The sequence below is a fragment of the Zootoca vivipara genome, chromosome 12, assembly GCF_965207765.1.
Source record: "Zootoca vivipara chromosome 12, rZooViv2.hap1.1, whole genome shotgun sequence".
Classification (NCBI taxonomy): Eukaryota; Metazoa; Chordata; class Lepidosauria; order Squamata; family Lacertidae; genus Zootoca; species Zootoca vivipara.
Window position 1 is genome coordinate 9,886,245 of NC_142595.1, and position 12,069 is coordinate 9,898,313.

At 46.4% G+C, this 12,069-nt stretch overlaps 2 protein-coding genes across 3 annotated transcripts; one reads left to right on the forward strand and one right to left on the reverse strand.

Annotated features, from left to right (window-relative positions):
- Positions 1–1,570: 1,570 nt before the first annotated feature.
- On the reverse strand, positions 1,571–4,671 carry COA3 (cytochrome c oxidase assembly factor 3). The gene is made up of 2 exons (XM_088656402.1): positions 4,446–4,671; positions 1,571–1,913 (listed from the first exon to the last, which is right to left on the reverse strand). The coding sequence occupies exons 1-2, from the start codon at positions 4,651–4,653 to the stop codon at positions 1,810–1,812; spliced, it is 312 nt and encodes a 103-aa protein (XP_088512528.1). The 5' UTR covers positions 4,654–4,671; the 3' UTR covers positions 1,571–1,809.
- On the forward strand, positions 4,474–12,063 carry CNTD1 (cyclin N-terminal domain containing 1). 2 transcript variants are annotated; one of them, XM_088656398.1, is made up of 8 exons: positions 4,474–4,879; positions 5,870–6,045; positions 6,147–6,222; positions 6,996–7,152; positions 7,648–7,810; positions 8,465–8,609; positions 11,272–11,368; positions 11,536–12,063. In XM_088656398.1, exons 2-8 carry the CDS (start codon positions 5,880–5,882, stop codon positions 11,641–11,643), a joined length of 912 nt encoding a protein of 303 aa, XP_088512524.1. In that variant the 5' UTR covers positions 4,474–4,879; positions 5,870–5,879; the 3' UTR covers positions 11,644–12,063. The 2 variants fall into 2 exon arrangements, with proteins under 2 accessions (XP_088512524.1, XP_088512523.1); XM_088656397.1 differs by having other exon boundaries at positions 4,840–4,981.
- The last annotated feature ends 6 nt before the right edge of the window (positions 12,064–12,069 follow it).

Sequence of the window (12,069 nt, forward strand, 5' to 3'; positions counted from 1 at the left end):
AGTTCAGGAAATAAAGGCAAGTAAGGGGACACAATAGTTCATAAAATTACTGTATACGATTGGGAGAAAATGCAGAGGTTTCTCATAATGCTAAAGCTGGTGGTCATCTGAAGAGCTGAACGGCGAGACATTAAGGACAAGCAAAAGGAAGGACTTCACATAGCACAGGTTTTTCTAAGTAGCTGCCACAAGTGGTGACAGACACTGGGCAGCTTAATCGACAATCTAGATGAAGGTATCCAAGGGATTACTTCTGAGTAGCCATATATACCATTCTTCTGGGCAGAACATGCTGACAGCTTACATTTTAAGTTAAGGCAGGTGGGCTTGATTTGCAAATGCCAGATTTGTTGGTGCACGGGTGAACTTTTAATTGCACTAACTGTTCTCTTAAACAGAAGGGATTTCTGATCCCTGAATTCCATTATGTGCATTTAGTTGCACATCCCTGAATTCAATTATCTCTATTTAAAAAAGAAGAAACCAGGAAATTAATGGAACTAGATGAGCTCCCTCCAAAGAGCAGTGGGAGAAGGCAGCACTTAATTTCATAGCCACATTTTATTAATATTGTAGAGGCTTCCATTAACAAAACCAACAAGTGATAGGGAGAACAAACAGATTGAGCAGAGGTTAGTGGTGGGGCAACAAAGGTTTGGCACTTCATAAATGCAGCCAGAAAAGACTGACACAGTACTTGTTCTGTATCAACGAGTTCAGTTGTCTTGGGAAGCAGGTGTTCATAAGTTAACATAACAATGTTAGTAGGTTAAGATACCTTTGCTTTGCTCTATCCTGTTCTAAACTGTTCCAGTGCTGAAATTACTGTTGCATCTTTTGTGTGGAGGGAGCAAGGCTCTGAAGTCTTGCGTTGCTGAAGCCTGGACTGCAAACAATACAGTCAGTCCAGCTTCAGCTAAATGGAAAATTCCCTCCCTCCCCCCCCCCTTAAGCCTCTTAAGAGAATTGTGCATCTGCCAATTGCCTTGTCTGGCTCCAAGCCAGTCACTGCTTTAATGATTTACTAGCCCCAAATACTACTTATGGGAGACAATAACAGCAACAACACAGCTGTGAAAGCAGCACAGCACACACACAATACGATGCCCTGGAACAGAGCTGGTCAGAGTTCATAACAGTTGTTCTTGGTTGATAGGACAAGCCAAGCTGATTATTCTAGTGGAAAACAAACTCTCAGCATACCTACTGGAGGAGGTACAGAGATCTTTCCTGAGGACCGTACTTTTTAAATTTCATAAGCAGGAAAGGTTCATTGAATGTCCATAAAATGTAGCACAGTGGATCAAGGTCATTTTTCCAAGTCTCTGGAACCGGAACCCACCCCTGCAACCATGCTTTGAATAAGAGCCTGCAGGTCCTAATCTACACCTCATTAAGACCTGTACTATTTTCACTTCTGAATGTCAGTGGTTTTGCTGTGAAACTAGCTGAAACTGACATGTGACCAGCACAATACTCACCTATCAAATCTTTTAAACTGCGTATTTCATCCTATGTAGTAGTACATAGTCCTGTCTGTGCTACCCTGAGAAAAGAAATAAGCAGCTCCTTGTAAACATAATCCACATAACTGATTTATTGTTCTTTCACATTAAATACAGTATCTGAAATTGTTAGGAGGCTTTGACATGTTATGCATGGCAAAGAGTTTGTAGACAGATGAAGAAGCCTCTGAGCAGCAGGGGGGGGGCATCAATGCCCCAGGTCACTATGCCAACACATCCTCAGTTGGCATCACAGATGGCATCCTATTCCCGTGCTTCTTAAAGTGGAAGTACTCCGTCACCCTCATTCCGCTGAAGCCTTTGCTCTTCGGGCCTGCATGACTTCGGCATCCCGTTCTATTTCATCCAAGAAGCGTTCTTGGGAGATGGAATGAATGGTGTAGGCATCTGTGCACGGAAAGCTCAGGAAAACAATTACGAATACTATCTGTGACAGCCAGGTAAGTCGCTGCACACTGCTACCCTGCTCTTAGGACACCTAGCTCCCTTCCAGCCCTGAACCCGATACCAAAGGCGAGGAAGGAGAAAGGGCACTGGCATTTGCCCTTCAACTGAGCCAAACCTTAAAGTCAGAAGGTGTGCTTTCACGGGAGAGGGCGGCGCTGGTCTCAATGAGGCAAGAACGGATCCAAAATGGTTGGAGAGAGTCACTTCCAATAGCACTAAAAGTAGTCTCCTTAATAATAATAATAATAATAATAATAATAATAATAATAATAATGTATTATTTATACCCCACCCATCTGGCCGGGTTCCCCCAGCCACTCTGGGCGGCTTCCAACAAAATATTAAAATACAGAAATCCATAAAACATTAAAAGCTTCCCTAAACAGGGCTGCCTTAAGATGCCTTCTAAAGGTCTGGTAATTGTTATTCTCTTGGACCTCTGGTGGGAGGGCATTCCACAGGGTGGGTGCCACTACCGAGAAGGCCCTCTGCCTGGTTCCCTGTAACTTTATGCAAAAATGCTGGAAGGGAAAATGGGTTTTGGGAGGGGGGTCCCCCGAGATATTGAAGAAGAGAGTAGTTTTGCAGTACGCAGCAAAATCTGCTTCTGTTACCAAGAAGGTTGCCGGTGCATGCCTCTAAGGCAGCCTCAGCTGGAAGTGAGGTTGAAGGAAAGCAAGCAACCTACACCTTGCTTGGGGGAGGCGGGAATTGGCCTACTACATAGGCGGAGGAGGAGGCATGGCCTTTCCAGAGTGCTCACTCATCAGAAGCAATTGTGGAGGTTTGCAGGTTGGAAATTGATGTCAGAAGTCAAGCCGCAAACACGCACACACCACACCGGAGGGTTCTCCGGGGCCAAATGAATCTTTCAGCCCAAACACAGCCCCCTTGGATCTCAGCCCTTCTCAACCCCAAATGGATGGGGCAGGGTGGGGTGGGGTGGTGAGAGCCACCCAGATTTCGAGGAAAGACCCTCACCTGAACCCCAGAGGGGAAAGCAGAGCCAAATGTCACCTCCATGCCCTGTGTTCCCCTTTCTCCTTACTGCACTTTCTTCAACGGTATTATTATTATTATTACTCCTTTGTGTGAGTTCTGCACTGAGCCCTGGGCGTATTGGTTTGTTTTATAGAACCAGAGAATTTTAGAGTCAGAAGGAACTCTTCCTTGCTTTTACTTTGTATTTTTGTGCCGTGAACCACTGTGACCTCTTCGGCAGAAGGGCGGTATACAAATTTAATACATAAATAGAGTAACTTGTGTGTTTTTCGTCTAAAAAGCCTTTTCATGACATTTGCACAGCTAAGCAGGGTCCCAAATGGTTCCAAATTGGATAGGGGGCAGCTTGTTGAGATTCCTGCATGGCAGGGGCTTCGACTAAATGACCCTTCTGGGATGCTCCAAGCCAGGGGTCAGCAAACTTTTTCAGCAGTTTGTCCACTGTCCCTCAGACCTTTTTTGGGGGGGGGGCGGACTATACTGTATTTTGAAAAAAAGAGGAACGAATTCCTATGCCCCACAAATAACCCAGAGATGCATTTTAAATAAAAGCACACATTCTACTCATGTAAAAACACCAGGCAGGCCCCACAAATAACCCAGAGATGCATTTTAAATAAAAGGACATATTCTACTCATGTAAAAACACGCTAATTCCCGGACCGTCTGTGGGCCGGATTTAGAAGGTGATTGGGCCGGATCAGGCCCCCAGGCCTTAATTTACCTACCCATGCTCCAAGCCCTGCCCTGGCATCCTTTGGTCCCAAAATCAGCATTTAACGCTTCGCTCCCATGCACGCTTACCTGGGAGCAAGCCTCCACCGAACTCAGGGGCAGCAAATTATTTAATTTACTTATTAAATTTGTATACCGCCCTTCATCCGAAGATCACAACAAACGGGAACACAAAATATATAACAAAAATATAGCAATAACCAGTGCTTTTTTTTCTTTTAAAAAAATGTCATTTAAGAAATACATGGCCAATGTGGATTGACATAAAATTTAGACTATGGAAGAATATGCAGTTGTAAATATTCATAAGAGGAACCCGTGGAGGGGGTGGGGCAGTTCTTTTTTCTTCCAAAAAAAAAAAAAGGGTTTACGGGTACTCTCATTTTCACTCAAGAAAATCACCATTTTATAGTTCAAATCGGGAAAAATAAATACAGTAAATAGACAACAGTATTAAAATTCACAAAATGTTTAGGGGCATGCCTCTCCCCAGAAAAAAAAGGACTGGCAATTACCACCCACATTCACAGACTTCCTTTAAAAGGTGCAATGAAGGCGCCAGGCGAGCGACTCCCCTTTTCTCCCTCTCCACAGGAACCCGTATCCAGACGAGCGGGATGAAAAGAGCGCACCTGAGCATGTGCAGAGTTGCTTCCCCCCCCCCGCCGCCGCCCCGCTCTGAAAACCGACTCGAAAGGCCACCCCCCCCGCTCCCCTTCCGTTCAGAGAGGATACAAATTCCTACGACCACCGCGCCGATGCCGAGCGCCGTGAGGGCGTTGCGGACCTTCAGCCCGCGCCGGGTCGCGTCCACCGCGGGGCTCGAGGCCAACCCGCCAGGAGCCCCGGCGCGGTACAACTCCCACCTCCGGCGGGCGCTCAACGGCGGGCCGCGCGGGGGTTCCGCTCCTCCAGGCCCTGACGGCGACGGCGACGGCGACATCTTCCCCGCCCGCTCCGGATCCATGGGAAGGGCCTGCTGGGTGCGCCCTCACGGGGACGGCTGAGGCAGGGCGGCTGAGGCGGGGCGGCCATCTTTGTTGAGGGCCGACGGCGCGCTACGAGGAAAGCGGCAGCCATCTTAAGGGGGGAACTGAGCGGCGGTCCCGCTCCCGCCATCTTTGACGAGGGCGGACGCGGGCTCAGGGCTGCTTTGGACACGCGTGCGCGTGCGCGTGTATGACTGTGCGTGTCTGGGGACGGTTAATTTCGGAGGAGCGACTGTGTTGGGGGGGGGACCTTTTCCTGAGAAACGAAATAGGAGAGATTATGTATATAATTACATTAGTACTATATTATTATTATTATTATTATTATTATTATTATTATTATTATTATTGCTATTGTTATTATTTATTATTGCATTTATATGCCACCTTTATCTTCCTAGGAAGCTCAAGGTGGCGTACATGGTTCTCCTCCTCCCCGTTTCACCCTCACAACAACCTTGAGAAGGAGGGGGAAAGGGGGATTATTAGGTTTTTTTAAAAAATTATTACTGTGAATTATATATATATATATATATATATATATATATATATATATATATATATAATTCCACTCTGAGACCTGCGGTTACAGGGTGGTATACAAATTTAATAAATATTAACATAATAGAGTAGATGGTGACATGGGTGTAGCCAGGGTTTTTGTTACGGGTGGGGCATGCTTTTGTTGGGGGGCAGGCTTTTGTTAGGGGGGAGCAGAACCTCAGATTTTTATTTATTTTCATTTATTTGGGAGCGGGGACAGCTTCCCGCCCCCGGCTACCATGGATAGTTACTGGCCCAAGGTCACCTAGTGAGTGTGGATTCGAACCCATGTCTCCCAGGTCATAGTCCAACACTAACGTCTAAGCCACATCGGGTCTCTGGAGATGGCAGCTGGGTGGCGCATGGTGGCAAACCCCCACCCCACCCCAGTCCTATATCTAGGCGTGTTCATTGGGAAGGGAGTCCCCAAGGGCCCACCGGTCTTTGGGTCCGAAGTCTTTAACTAGTAGATTGCAACATGAAATTCCAGAACCCTTCATTTTGAGAGAGGCAATAAAAAAGGCATGGGCAGAGAAGAGAGAGGGGAAAGACAACAATTCTAGAGAAAGTCATGAATTTATACAAATTAAAATGGTGGACGTTGAACTGCTCTTTCCTCCTTGACAGAACTCTTCCGATGGGCTCACCCACAAAGTCCAGGTACCATTCTTTGGAGCCTGCCTTTGGAGCAGTGGCTGGCGGAGTTATCCGAGATGCTTTGCTTCACATGGCCAGGGAGAATGAGCAGTATCTGAGTGAACTGTGCGAAGAGGCAGGCTGCTTTAAAGAGACACAGATCGTGGGTGAGAACTGAGCTTGGCAAATTCAGTAGGCTGACATGCCAAAAGAACCTGCAGCTATGATTCCCCGCCTCTCACCCTTTATTTAATTTATTTTTTGACAGAATTTGTTTTTCTTCTATGTGAAAAATGGAGCCTGTCTGAATCTGCACGATACCAAGCCATAGAAATATTTGAAAGGTATTGATTTGTTCTGTCCACCCTGAGAGAAGATAACATTTTACATATTCTTCACCTTCGAGGTGTAGCTTTAGGACAACCATGTTATCATCTCTGAGTGATAACTTGAGCTTTACATGCTCCCCTTATTTTATTTTATTTTAAACCTTTTTAAAAGGGCTACCATATGTATTTAGAGCAGGAGTGAGGAGCCTCAGTCCCAGGGTCCAAATACCCCCCACCCAGTTTTCTCAGGACTCTGTTCAAGGCTTTACACCCTTGTCCAGTCACACTCATTTTGCCCAGGCTCTGTCTTGCTCCACAGCAAGGCCAAGAAGGCTGTACAGACTCCGCCTGCAAATGGTAATGTAAGAAACACCTTCCATTAGTCATAAATGCAAGAGTTTAAGGGGAAGGCAATTGCAATATGTCACAACCTGCCTCGGTGTGCTGCTGGCTAGTCACATCTGGCCTACCAACCCTTTGCAGTTTTCTTTTCTGCTCATAGTGACTGCCAAGGGCCCATCCTGGCTGGCAAACACTTTCTATTTAGGTTACGCAGTAGCAGAAAGAAGCTGGAGGGATCAGAATCCCAAGGACATGTTTGTGGGGCGATTCACGGCTCCCGGGACAGCAGAACAAGAGCAGAGGGCTTTTCACACCGTTTCACACATAGTCTGTCACTGCTAGGTATCTGCATCAAGCAAGCACCTTGCAATTTCCTTTTCAGGACTCCTCATTTAACCAGATTTTTTTTATCCTTGTACTTTTTTTTTATCCTTGTACTTTATTAGGTTCATGCTTACACTCATTAAAGAGGCTTCTCATGTCACGAGAGCAAATGAGGAAGACAGCAAGTGGGCCTCAGTGAAACAGCAGATTGAGAGCACATATGTGCTGCGTCTGGTCTCTTGCATCCAGCTTGCCAGCAAGCTCTCCTTCCATTATAGTGTAAGAAGATTCAAGAAGTGCCCTTACATATTTTGAAATAATATTTGCTTGTCTTTATGCACTATTCCAGAGCCATTATCTGTGGGAGGGAATGTTAAGACCAGTATTTTTTTGTGCTTCCAGGAGCAATGTTACAGTAATGTAGCTGAAGGGGGCGGGGCACCTTTTATTTTATTGGGGAAAAAACAATATGAACAGAGTTTGGGGAAGGTTTTCTTTACATTTTTACAGATTTGCATGTATTTTTAAAACATGGGGCCTTGTTTTAAGAACTGCTACCAAAGTTCTGCTCATAGAACAAGCTCTCCTGCCTCCCGCCGCCCTTCTGCAGCTCCCTTTGCAGCCCCCATAGCTTGAAATGTCATTTTAATGCAAAGTGTGTGTTGCTATAAATAGACAACAGAACTCCTTTAGCACCCGATCGTGGTAGACAGAAGCAAAACAAAATTGGCGTTTTGAGAGTACTGTAATGGTCACATTTCTGTCTTCGTACAGATAGTTAATAACAACATGGTTCTGAGGTTTCTGAAGTCTTTGGGCTTCTCCTATACCACAGAAGAACTACTAGAATCCGAACTGGCCGTTTTGAAGGCTCTGCATTTCCAAATCAATGTTCCAGCCCCTTTTGCGTATGTTGAAATGCTGCTGGAGGTTTTAGGTAAGGGTCAAGAACAAGACATAACATTGGGCAAGCTTTAGCTAAGGAGGTAAAAATAAGTCACGGCCCCCACTCGTCTTCTTTGAGCAGCAAGGAGCTCCAGGAAACCTTTTTCTGGTGTACAGAGCGGTGGAAGAATAAGGGTATGTCTCGAAATCTATTCGCTTCAGCTTCTTCTGGCATATTGGGCTCCTTGTTTCAGGGAAATGAACACTTGGATCAACTTGCAGTGTTCCCATTCTGAACAGCTCTACTTTAAAGGAGATGCTGTCAGTCAGAAGAAGGAAAAAAGACACTTATTCGCTGCAACAGAATAACTCTGTATCTTGTGAATTTGTTGCTAGAGCACACATTGTTTGTTCCCCTTGCTACCTTTCCCTTGTAAACTATTCCATAGAGAGCAGTACCCTTTCGGTTTCAAGTTTTTGGGGAAAGGCTACAAAAATTAAAGCGCTGAAACCGTGGCAACATATCATACAATAGTTTGGCCACATAAAGAGGGGTGTGGTGAACTACTAGAAGGCGTCTCCCGTAGGTCCGCTCACCTACCCTAAATTGTCCAAAGGGGTAGTCAAGGCATAGGTTTGTAGATTCTGGTTCCGAATAGAAACCTAACTGCAGCTTCTGCTGCCTTCTGTTATTCCTCATGATCAGGGTACAATGGCTACATGCTGCCCACAAAACAGCTGCTTGAAATGTGCAGACGTCTGCTGGGTTTAACGTACCTCTTGCGGAGCAGCGTTTATGACACCTTGCTGAAGACTTCGATTAAAAACTCCTCTCCGAATGAGCTCCAGCTGTAAGTTCTGGGAAGTGACAAGCTAGAAATGAATTCATTCTGGTAAGGGGAAGCTTTTGTTGGGGGGGGGGAGGACCTCAGATTTTTACTGATTGGGGTGGTGGACAGCTGCCCCCCGGCTACACCAATGGCTGGTGACTGGCCCAAGGTGCTTCCAGACTCCACTATGTCTGTTGAAGCAGCACAAAAGAGCAGAGAGTACTTTAGAGACCAAGAAAATCTGAGTCACTTTTCCAGGCAGCACACCTTAACAGAGGCCTGTTTGTAAGCAATGCACATGGGATGGAGTCTGGCTTCACAAAATTTGGCAACAGTACAGCGTGCACAGCTCTCGATGTCTATTGTAAGGTATCCTTTAAATACAGTGTGGCAATTACTAGGAATGGGAAGGCTGGTATTTACTAACCCAGGCTAAAAATGTCCTATTTGGATATGTTGCTGAAAGGAGACATAGTTCAGCTGTAGACAGCGGATGAGCAATGTTCTATTCTTACTGCTCCAGAAGTAGGGGGGGAAAGCCTTGTGAAAGTGCCACACACACGCACAAAAGTTAAAGGGAAGCACAGAACACCACTCGGTACAGCTGTGGTTTAAAAAAAGAAAAAATCTGCATCACCATTAAGGGCGGCTCGCACAATAAAAAGTATCAGCGTGGTTGAAATGGACCATCAGGCAACAACTGCTAGAGCCCCAGCATTATACAAGTCCCTTAGAATGATCAGATAATTTTATCATATTTTTTAGAGAAACCTTTCAAGAGCGAGTTTCAAACTACTTCATACAATTAATTAGTCTGAAAACGGCATGTGATGGTCCTCTGTTGCAAGATATACTGCACTCTGGATCTTTTATTGTCTCCCTTTATATTACAAAGCTGTATTTTTAAGGCCTTTTCTACATAATTGGTTCTAAAAATGTCTTATTGGATCTGTGTTTTTCCTCAACAGAAACACTTTTGGATAATGCATTTTCATAGCACCTGTAACACATTACATTGTGGCCGAGAAAATACACCCACTCTGCTAGTGTGGTTTATGGGATGTGGCTGCATAAGTGTTGCGGGGTTCTACTGAATATTGCCCAGGACAGAGGTTTTCCACCTTTTTGAATCCACGGCTCCCTTGACCAACAATTCTTTCTGCGGCACCCCTGTGGGGCTCAGGAGCCCAGTTATGTCACCCCTTGGCTGCAGAGCTGACAGCTTCTTACCCTTTGTCGAACACCCTCCCTTGTAGAGTGTTCCCTTAGCCTCCTCTTCTCTCCTTGGGAGTCCTCTGGGCAGCCACTGGGCTGCCACCCCTAGGAGCTGCCATCACTGCCCCAAATATAGGTGCCTCCTCACACTGCCCCACAGGGGCCTGGGACTTGTCTGTCCATTCCCAATAGCAAGGGCTGGCAGACTAGCTGGCTGGGCTCCCTCACCCACTTGCTTGCTTACTCCGAGGCCCCCCTCAGCTCCTGGCAACCAGTACCCTTTGACCAGCCCCAGAGGCACCATTCACCTGTGGAGCTTGTAGCCAGGGCTGCTGCTGCAACAAACAGCTGTGCGAGCGTTTGGGAAGCAGAGATGTGAGAGGGCATCAGAGGAGGGAGGGAAGGAAAAAGGGACAGAGGCCGGTGTTGCCCGTGGCACCCTTGACCACCATTCAAGGCACCCCAGGGTGCCACATCACACTGGTTGAAAACCACTGACCTAGGACATAAACGATTCATCCTTCTCCTATACCGTTCCGTGACATTTTGAAAAACTCCGTTTTAGATTTCTATAAGCACTTCCCTGCTATACTACTCAAGCAAAAGACAACTCATGTACTCAGTTAACAAAATAAATGTATGAAAAGCAATAGAAACTTGCCCTTTCTCCTCCCCCCCTCCCTGCAGCATTGCCTACCATGTCCTGATCTATTTACTTCTTAAAATCTAAAAACAGATTCTCTCCCCCTCCCCTCCAACACTGGTGCACTTATCTCCAGTGGCAGAATGTCTGTGAACTTTTATATATTTTTAGGAAAGAAAGAAAACACCAAAGAGGTTTACTGTTCTCCCATTATGTGCAGACAGGATGTGGTAATGTTGCCACTGGCTCAGTCACATGCAAGGATACCATAAAGTGACATATTTGTGTGTGTTTTTAGCTTGTGGATAGCCACACATTCTCCTTTTTAGATGGCGGTAGCTCCCCCCACCTCTAAAAAAATTAAAAAATCCTCTGGTGCCATGTTTCTTTGTAGGGAACAGTCCTTGTAGACTGTGGTGTGAAATTCTGACAATTCCCAACACTCCAGAACAGTGTGGTCTAACTTTTCACACCAAGTGGGCCACAAGAGTGCTTTGATAGGGAACCCATGGGCGCACACTGCCTTGTCACACGGGGTAGGAGTGTGAGGCCAAACTTTTATGCCCCTCGCCAGCCCTCATGCTGCCTTCCCAAACCCGGGCGAGATGCTGGGTTTTGGGAAGGAGGCAGGAGGACTCTAGGACTCTTGTCAGAGCCCTCGTGCCTCTGCGGGGAGGGGCGTCAAATGTTGCTGAGGGACGCCAAAAAAAGGTCTCAGGCTGGGGCTGGTGGAGTGGCAGTACAACACAGCTTCTCCAGGCCAATGAGTCTTCCAGCTGTTAGTGGTGTGCAACCTTGTCTTACCTTGTTGCTTCAACTGGATAGGGTGAAGTTTCTGCCAGTGAAAGAAGATCTCATGCTATTGGCTACCGGAGTCATCGGGGCAAGCTCTTTCCTCCTGAATCCTGAGGGCTTGAATCAGGTACTTACACTTTTGTGGCTTAGCCACAAAACTACCACGGGGCTACAAGGTGTGGGAACCCGGGGCCATGGAGTGGATTCCACTCTTTTCCATACACCCCAACCCTTGCCAACTTCCTTGCCAGGTGTCCATGCGCTGTCTTAACCTCGCCCTATTTCTTTTGAAAGGTTACGGAATACCTCAGCGACACCACAGGCATCAGTCGGCAAGACATTATTGAGGCAGCCTACGCAATTCTGAAGCACAGCGTTGGCGGCGCTGTAGGCGATGACTAGTTTCTTTCACCTCCATCCCCTGCCCTCCAAACATCATGCTGCCACACTTCATTTGGGGCTCTCAAGGAAATGGTTGTGCTCTAAAGAAACAAGGCAACCAGCTATATTTAAATGTTAATGCTTACCTCTCAGGCTTTTGTCCTGTTACCGTAACCTTTTGAGAAGGCCTGGGGCGGGCACTTAAAGAGGACACTTAAAAGGGGCCTTAGGCCTACAACCATTGATGCCTTGCACAGTTACAACACTAGTGAAGAAGCATGGCTCCTGAGGGCAAACACTGAGGTGTGTGTGCTGCCGCACCAGGAGAAGAGTGTTTCTTCTGAAGGCCTCCCCGGAAGGCAGAAGTCTCAGTGTAAGTGGGTGAACTCATTCACAAGGGAAGAAGAAACATTAAATGTGTCTATGGCAGCTCATGATAAATAAGGA